At 48.9% G+C, this 8156-nt stretch overlaps 2 protein-coding genes across 4 annotated transcripts in view; both read left to right on the top strand.

Moving 5' to 3' along the window:
- Positions 1-2813, top strand: part of Ufc1 (ubiquitin-fold modifier conjugating enzyme 1) — a 4991-nt gene extending 2178 nt beyond the window's left edge. The window contains exons 2-6 of the mRNA XM_013030590.1: positions 775-842; positions 1067-1130; positions 1428-1504; positions 2094-2184; positions 2385-2813. Of these exons, the coding sequence (XP_012886044.1) occupies positions 775-842; positions 1067-1130; positions 1428-1504; positions 2094-2184; positions 2385-2465 (381 nt within the window). The 3' untranslated portion in view covers positions 2466-2813. The remainder of the gene's footprint in view (positions 1-774; positions 843-1066; positions 1131-1427; positions 1505-2093; positions 2185-2384) is intronic.
- Positions 2814-3450: 637 nt separating this feature from the next.
- Usp21 (ubiquitin specific peptidase 21) overlaps positions 3451-8156 on the top strand; it is a 6493-nt gene continuing 1787 nt past the window's right edge. For 2 of the 3 annotated variants that reach the window (XM_013030530.1, XM_013030528.1), the window contains exons 1-8: positions 3451-3612; positions 4412-5019; positions 5762-5821; positions 5973-6093; positions 6293-6404; positions 6596-6751; positions 7544-7608; positions 7857-7960. In XM_013030530.1, the coding sequence (XP_012885984.1) occupies positions 4420-5019; positions 5762-5821; positions 5973-6093; positions 6293-6404; positions 6596-6751; positions 7544-7608; positions 7857-7960 (1218 nt within the window). In that variant the 5' untranslated portion in view covers positions 3451-3612; positions 4412-4419. The remainder of the gene's footprint in view (positions 3613-4411; positions 5020-5761; positions 5822-5972; positions 6094-6292; positions 6405-6595; positions 6752-7543; positions 7609-7856; positions 7961-8156) is intronic. The other variant, XM_013030529.1, reaches the window with a different exon arrangement.

Here is an 8156-nt window from a genome sequence, read left to right as displayed (position 1 = left end):
GCTATTGCCAAGCTTTTGGGTTGGGTGACACAACCACCTGAGATTGAAAATGCAAAAAGATAAGGGGGTGTGAAGAATAGTATAAATTCCAGGTGGAAGTGCTGTGTTTTAGTTATCTATTAAACTAAGGCAAAAGTTTGAACACACAGTTAAATACTCAAACATTAAGTTCTGATAGAAGATCTGAACTAAAGATAAATACTTGGGAATTATTAGTTCATGGGTGCTAATAGAAGCCAGCACCATCAGGGCTTCTCCAGGAAGGGAATAACTATAAAGTGAATTATGGGATAAGTACAAACACTAAGAAGGGAAGTAAGAAAAGAACCTAGAAAATACTTACCAAAATTTTGTCTCTGCTAAGTTGGGTGGAACCCAGGCATTCTATTCACTGCAGACAAGCCCCAACTTACCAGTGTAAACTTTTCTTCTGCTTTGCTTACATCAGAGAGTTAGGTAAACACACTAAGAAAGAAAGTAATAACTTGGGCTGGGAAGGTGGCTCAGTGGTAGAGTACTCGCCTTACATGCATGAGGCCCTGGGTTCGATTCCTCAGCACCACATAGGCAGAAAAAAAGCCGGAAGTGGCGCCGTAGCTCAAATGCTAGAGCACTAGCCTTGAGCTGAAGAGCTGAGGGACAGCGCCCAGGCCCAAAGTTCAGGCCCCATGACCGACAAAAAAGAAAGAAAGTAATAACACTTTTCTTTCAAAGGGAGTGGGCTTCCCTTGGTCCTGATTCCATCCTCAAAGATCTCATTTTTTTTGCTTTCAGTATGTGGAGAACAACAAGAATGCAGACAATGATTGGTTTCGACTGGAGTCCAACAAGGAAGGAACCCGGTAGGCAGACCCTCTTGGAAGTTGTGAGATGGGACTCTTACCTGGCTTCAGCAATTTGGCATCCCAAAGCCCATGGCCAGAGCTGCCATGCATTGTGTTATTACATCTACTTTCATAGCTCCAGTGCTACCCCATAACTCTTTCAGTTTGGAGGCCTAAACCAAGATGTCATTTAAGAATGATGAGAATGGGATAATTGGAGTAAGGTTTGGTCTCTGTTACAGGTGGTTTGGAAAGTGCTGGTACATCCATGACCTCCTCAAATATGAGTTTAACATCGAGTTTGACGTGAGTGTGATGGAGTGGGAAATGTGAAGGTTAGTAGAATGGGATAAATTAGGTGATTGTTAACCAGCTACCCTTTCTTGATGAGTCCAAAGAAAACTTTAAAAATGGAAGGGGCAAGCTGAGATTTGAAGCCAGCAAAAGTTAAATTACTAATTTCTATGTCCAGAATGCTGACATGTACATATTGTTTGGGGAGTTTGCTAAACATTTTAGTTCACCAAAGAAATGTGTGTTTGATTAGATTAGTTCCTTTCTGTTCTGATTCTCTGTTTTATGAAGGCTTTGTAATTCCTCCAGATTCCTATCACATATCCCACTACTGCTCCAGAAATTGCAGTACCTGAGCTGGATGGGAAAACAGCAAAGATGTACAGGTAGGACTGAATAGATGAGAAAGAACCTCAGGGAATAGCTCGAGCCAGAAAATTTTCCCAAAGTATGCTGGCCTCCCTCTACCAAACCTGACACTGACTTTCTACTTAGCTTTTTTTTTTATTGTGGTTTGTTTGTTTGTTTTCCAGTCATGGGCTTGAACTCAGGGCCTGGGCACTGTCCCTGAGCATTTTCACTCATGGCTAGCCCTTTACTACTTTGAGCCACAGTGCCACTTCCAATTTTCTGATAGTTAACAGGAAATAACAATCTCACAGACTTTCCTGCCTGGGTTGGCTTTGAACCACAATCCTCAGATCTCACCTTTCTTAGCATGTTTATCCAACTTTCAGAAGAAAGGTAAGTAGGGGCTTGTCTGCAGTGAATAGAATGCCTGGGCTCCACCTAATTTAGCAGACACAAAATTTTGATAAGTATTTTCTGGGTTCTTGTTTTACTTCCCTTATAGGCATGAGTTACCAGCACTGGACCTCTTCTTTTGATCTCTACTAATCTTCCTGTGCTTTCAAAGACTATTGGGCATTATGGTAAAATTTTCATGTCAACATCTTCCTCTTGTCCTTCTCATAGGGGTGGCAAAATATGCCTGACTGATCACTTCAAACCTTTGTGGGCCAGAAATGTACCCAAATTTGGACTAGCTCATCTCATGGCCCTTGGGGTAAGTTTTGTATATTTGATGCATGAGATGTAGAGAGAGGGTTCAGGTCCTGAGCAGTAAAAGAAAAGTAGCTAAGATTAAACAAGGAATAAAATGTTGTTCCTTGGACATGTTCTCTCAGAATCTCTCCAGGAAGGAATTTCTGATGGAACAACAAGAGGCATTGATGGGGTGGTAATAGGCTCTCCCTTGTGTTGCAGCTGGGTCCATGGCTGGCAGTGGAAATCCCTGATCTGATTCAGAAGGGCGTGATCCAGCACAAAGAGAAATGCAACCAATGAAGGATGAAGTTACCGAGGCAGGACAAAAGAACCTTTGTCCCACAGGCTATGTTCTGTGCATCATTTTTCTTACTCATTAGACTGCCTCCCCTTACACCCCTCCATTTCTGGTAGCTTCTTAGTAGAAGCTTTAGCAGACATTGCTGTGGTTAAAACCCAACAAATGTTGCCACTAAGTTAGGATGCACAGAGTGGGGAAAGACTTGAGTCTTGAAACACCAAGAGGCAGTTTATATCCCTTCCCCCAAGGTCCTCAGTCTTGGAGGCATAGGTGTAACTGACAATGAGTGCATAGCCCTTTTTGGTTTCTGGAGTCAACCCATCAATAAAAGCTGCTTCCTGTCATGACTGTGGTTCTCATTGGTGGCTGTTAACTTAGTGAGCAGGCTAAATAAAGCTGGAGCCACATGGACTGTATTGGTTGGGAGGAAGGAAAAAACTGGATGCTCTGGTGAGGAACTGGCCTGGGAAAGAAAATCTGATTGCTGTCTGTGCTGCTGCTGCCATCTGCTTTTGCACTTCAGTAGTGAGCTAAGCCCTATGTTTGAGTCTGTTCGGAGCTTGAACAATAGTTTGGTAGGTCAAGCATTTCCTACCCTTGAGGGATCCTCCCTTTTCTTCTGCTCTCCACGGGGCTGCAGGCAGGACTTAGGCCTGCAGCTTGTCGCACTGGCATCCCAACCGGCTGTGAAGGATTTATGCCGCGAACCTCTCAGCCATTCTTCAGTTGTCAGATCTCCAGCTCTATGTGCCACAGGACTGTCGTCAGGAGCCCAGCCCTCAAAGATTTGCTTTGGAGCCTTGGTTTAAAGACCACCCTGGGCAGGGCTGGGAACTAGCGGTTCTAAAGTTGGCTGCGTTTCCATGGTGTCGGCCGTGGAGCCGTGGGGGCGGGCTCACGCAAGCGCACTGGAGGCGGGTGGGAGGACTCTGAGCGTGGGTGCGCAGGCGCTTTGACAGACCGTGAAGCCGGTGGCCAGTGGCCGGGCGGGACCAACAAAGATGGCGGCGGCCCTTGCGGCGGGAGCGATCAGGGCAAAAGCTGCGGCTAAAGCTGCAGCCGGGCCCGCGGGGGGGCTGCACGGGGGCAGGAGGGGGTGGCCCTGAGCGGGAGCCTGGCCTCCCCTGCCACCTCGCCGGGGGACAGGTATGGGCCGGGGTACTGGGGCAGGGTGGGGTGGGTGAGCCGAAGGAGGACTGCTCCAGATCCCAGAGGGCTTCTTCGTAAAAGCAAAGGCTCGCGGGGCCGGTAGGGCCTGGGAGCTGGGCTGGAGGGACAGCGTTCCCACACCGCCGGGAATAAGCCGCGGGACCCCGTAGCCAATCAGTGGCCTTGGCCTTACTGCCCTCGAGGGGGGCGGATCCGGGTAAAACCTTGCTGTGGTGGGAGAGGTGCAGAGATAAGGGATCAAGGAATTATGCGTCTCTATCCCTGGCTATTGCCCCCCTGAGCCCCAACACCACGCAGGAGCTCGGAGGTGGGGGAGGGAATGGATTGCAAATTACCCATTTGGTCCCCTTCATTTGCAGCGCATAGGGCCAGTGCTTTGAGATTTAGATACTGCCTTTTGGGTTGTTATCCTTGCATCTACACTTCTGTTTGACCACAAGTCCAGGGCACATGCTACTTGACTAGTCGGCCTTGTTACGAGTTTATACATTTAAAAAATGGGTTAGATTGGAATTACCACTGGCTTTTCAGTAATTCTACAGGGAGGAAATGGGGGGGGGGTGGTTAGAAAGGGTCAAAGTCATTAGCTACTATCGTTCATTTATTCAAGAAAAACTATTTTCTTTGTGGTAAATAGATACTAGAGAAACAGTGACTGACTTGATAGATATTCTCTTCTCTTCAGAACATACAGAGCTAGTATGGTTGGTCTAGGATCTTATTTCCTTCCAGAACTCAAATGCTGACCCTCTCTTTTCTCAGTTCCAACCTGCAGTGTCCACAATGCCCCAGGCCTCTGAGCACCGCCTGGGCCGGACCCGAGAGCCACCTATCAATGTCCAGCCTCGAGTGGGATCCAAGCTACCGTTTGCTCCCAGGGCCCACAGCAAGGAGCGCCGCAGCTCAGCTCCTGGGCCAAACCCCATGTTACGACCTCTGCCTCCCCGGCCAGGTCCCCCTGATGAACGGCTCAAGAAACTGGAGCTTGGACGGGGACGGACCTCATGCCCGCGTCCCAGAGGGCCCCTTCGGGCAGATCATGGGGTTCCCCTGCCTGGCTCGCCACCCCCAACAGTGGCTCTGCCTCTCCCATCCCGGACCAACTTAGCCCGTTCCAAGTCTGTGAGCAGTGGGGACCTGCGACCAATGGGGATTGCCTTGGGAGGGCACCGTGGCACTGGAGAGCTCGGGGCTGCACTGAGTCGATTAGCACTCCGACCTGAGCCACCCACTTTGAGACGTAGTACTTCTCTTCGTCGTCTTGGGGGCTTTCCTGGACCCCCTACCCTGCTCAGCATACGGACAGAGCCCCCTCCTTCTCATGGCTCCTTCCACATGATAACTGCCCGGCCTTCTGAGCCTTTCTACTCTGATGACAAGATGGTGAGGACTTGTCAGCACACATGCTTTTCCATGTTCATGTACCTCCATGCCTCCAGTTTTCTTGACATCATAATGGCTTTTCTGTCCTCCTTTCTCAACTCCTCGTTACACCAGTGGCTATCTTCTCTCCCTTACTTTTTTTAGGTTGTCTGTGAGGCCCCATCTGGGTGGGCCATTTCAGTCCCTAGCGAATTAATCTAACTATTTAGAATTCTTTGGGTCTCCCAGGCCCTTCCTTTTGCTTACTGTACCTTCTCTCCTAGGACTCTGCCTAGGTCTAATTAATCTCTGGAGCTGAAGAGGGGAGGGCTTAGAACATCTGAGCTAATGTGGTTGCCCATTTCCTGAGCTAAGTGAGCTAGGCTGATCGCAGTTGCAGCCAGCAGGAGAGGGTGCAAGAAAGGGCCACGGGGGCTGGACGGGGCTTTGGGGGCAGCAAGGTGGGGGTGGGTAGTAGCTGGGCAACCATGCCAGTGCTTGGGGAGTTGCCCCAGGAGCTTCAACGCCGGCTAGCTGGGCAGAGGAGTAAGTGGGGGATAGGTGTGACAGCCATGGCTGAATCGGTGGTACACTCAGCTGTGATGGGCTTACTGCTCATGACCAGCGAGGTAGGAAGACCAGTGAGGGAAAATGGGTAGAGTTTGGGCAGGTATGGGGTTGGGGAGGTAGTGGTCAGCATGTTAGGATATATGGGATATGGTAGGATATATGGGAACCTGCTGACTGTGCTCTGACCTTTCAGGCTCATCACACACTGCTTCTGGGCTCTGGTCATGTTGGTCTCCGAAACCTAGGAAACACAGTAAGCCATTTCCCTGGCCTTCCTTTCTAAAAGGAATATGAAATGGTGCTGGGATAGGGAGAAACTCTATATTTGGGGAAGGCATGTGGGGGGAGAGGATCCCTGGGCACTTGTCTGGAGAGATAACTGCAGTGTCTCCACTGCTTATCAGTGCTTCCTGAATGCTGTGCTACAGTGTTTGAGCAGCACTCGGCCTCTTCGAGATTTTTGTCTGAGAAGAGACTACCGGCAAGAAGTGCCTGGAGGAGGCCGAGCCCAAGAGCTTACTGAAGGTGGGTTGGAAATTCCTGCTCCCCTGTTGCCTATCCCACAACCCCTTGCAGGTGCATCTGCCTGTGCTTTGGGCCCCAAACCGTTCTGACAGACATTTTCCTAGTGTCTCCTTTTCTAGATGTTGTTTACCACTGATCTTCCTCTTGCTTGCCTTACAGATGTTAACCTTGTTTCCCTTCCCCATTCCCACCCCAACAGCTTTTGCAGATGTGATTGGTGCTCTCTGGCACCCTGACTCCTGTGAAGCTGTGAATCCTACTCGATTCCGAGCGGTCTTCCAGAAATATGTTCCCTCCTTCTCTGGATACAGGTGGGAGAGCTGGAGCATATAAGATTTCTCTCTTGTTAATGTCTTGGGGTAGGGCCAAGAAGGAGCCCTGGTAGCATTGTTCTGAGCTGGAGGTGTTTTCCAGCTAGGAGGTAGGGACCCATATCTGAGCAGAGGACAGTATTTATGGAGTAGGAGGGGGACAGTTGTCTATATTATCTGTCTGGCTATAGCCAGCAGGATGCCCAGGAGTTCCTGAAGCTCCTCATGGAGCGGCTACATCTTGAAATCAACCGACGAGGCCGCCGGGCTCCTCCAATTCTGACCAATTGTCCAGCTCCTTCTCCACCTCGCCGAGGAGGGGCTCTGCTAGAAGAACCCGAGTTAAGGTAAGGGTTGGTCCCTATCCCTTTTTTCCCAGTTATCCTTTGGAGATGTAGGGTCTATGGAAACACTTGAGCATAGAAACTGGTTTGAGAAGCAGCATAGAAGTTGAAGAAAGCAAGGAGGGAGGAGGGAAGCTGGAGTGTACAGATGGAGGCAGAAGATAGTGTTAAGGATTTTATCAAATCAAGGGAGAGGGATAATTAATGTGCAGTAAAGTACATAAAAAAGGCTTGAAGCCAAGTGGAGAAACAGTATGTTCTTCCCTGTGTATATCCCTTTTTCTCTCACTTTGAATTTTCCTAGAAGATTCCCTGAAGCATTACTCCTTTGAAGGGGGATTGGGAATGTGGCTTAGTGATAGAGTGCTTGCCTTGCCTGCATGAAGCCCTGGGTTCAATTCCTCAGTACCATATAAGCAGAAAAAGCTGGAAGTGGCACTGTGGCTCAAGTGGTAGAGTGCTAGCCTTGAGCACAGAGAGGCTCAGGGACAGTGCCCAAGCCCTGAGTTCAAGTCCCAGGACAAGAAAGAAAGAGAGAGAGAGAGAAAGAAAGAAAGGAAGGAAGAAAGAAAGGAAGGGAGAGAGAGAAAGAGAAATAAATAAATTTAGAGAAGGGGATTTGGTAGTTTAGCTCAGTGGAAGTCCTAAGATCAGTCCTTAGCTCTGCAAAAAAAAAAAAAAAAAGGCAGGGGGGTTTGGGCGAGTGGGATATAGGTACTGATCTTTTCAGTGGTATTGGGGGGTGCCCAGTTCTGTGTTTCATGAGTGCTCCTTCTTTCACTTGATTGGTGGTAGTGACGATGACCGAGCCAACTTAATGTGGAAGCGTTACCTGGAGCGAGAAGACAGCAAGATTGTGGGTATGCAATGGGGAAAGTGTGTGTGTGTGTGTGTGTGTGTGTGTGTGTAGGTTTGGGAGATAAAAAATAATGCTATCAAGGAGAATAGGAAAAAGAATGGATGATGATTGTGAAATGGTATCAAGTGTTTGGTAGAAGTTTTGTTGAGAAAGGAAGGTCAACCAAAGGGATGAAAGAGAACAGGATTCCCAAAAAGCATCTTTGGCATCCAGTAATGACTTTTCCTCTATTCTTTTGCTTCTGTCTAGACTTGTTTGTGGGCCAGTTGAAAAGCTGTCTCAAGTGCCAGGCCTGTGGGTATCGCTCCACGACCTTCGAGGTTTTTTGTGACCTGTCACTGCCCATCCCCAAGGTGGGATTCTAGAGGATTCTGGGGTAGAAGGAACATAGGTTATATGACCAAACCTTACCAACCCCCAGAGTGTGGATGGGGGGGTCTCTAGAGTAGAAATGAAGCCTGGGGTAGAGCGCTAGCCTTGAGCTGAAGAGCTGAGGGACAGCTCCCAGGCCTAGAGTTCAGGCCCCACGACTGGGACCCCCCCCCCAAA

This window comes from Dipodomys ordii, unplaced genomic scaffold (genome assembly GCF_000151885.1).
Source record: "Dipodomys ordii isolate 6190 unplaced genomic scaffold, Dord_2.0 Scaffold131, whole genome shotgun sequence".
NCBI lineage: Eukaryota > Metazoa > Chordata > Mammalia > Rodentia > Heteromyidae > Dipodomys > Dipodomys ordii.
The sequence above is the reverse complement of the archived record's forward strand: the minus strand, read 5'-3'. Positions and strand labels throughout refer to the sequence as shown.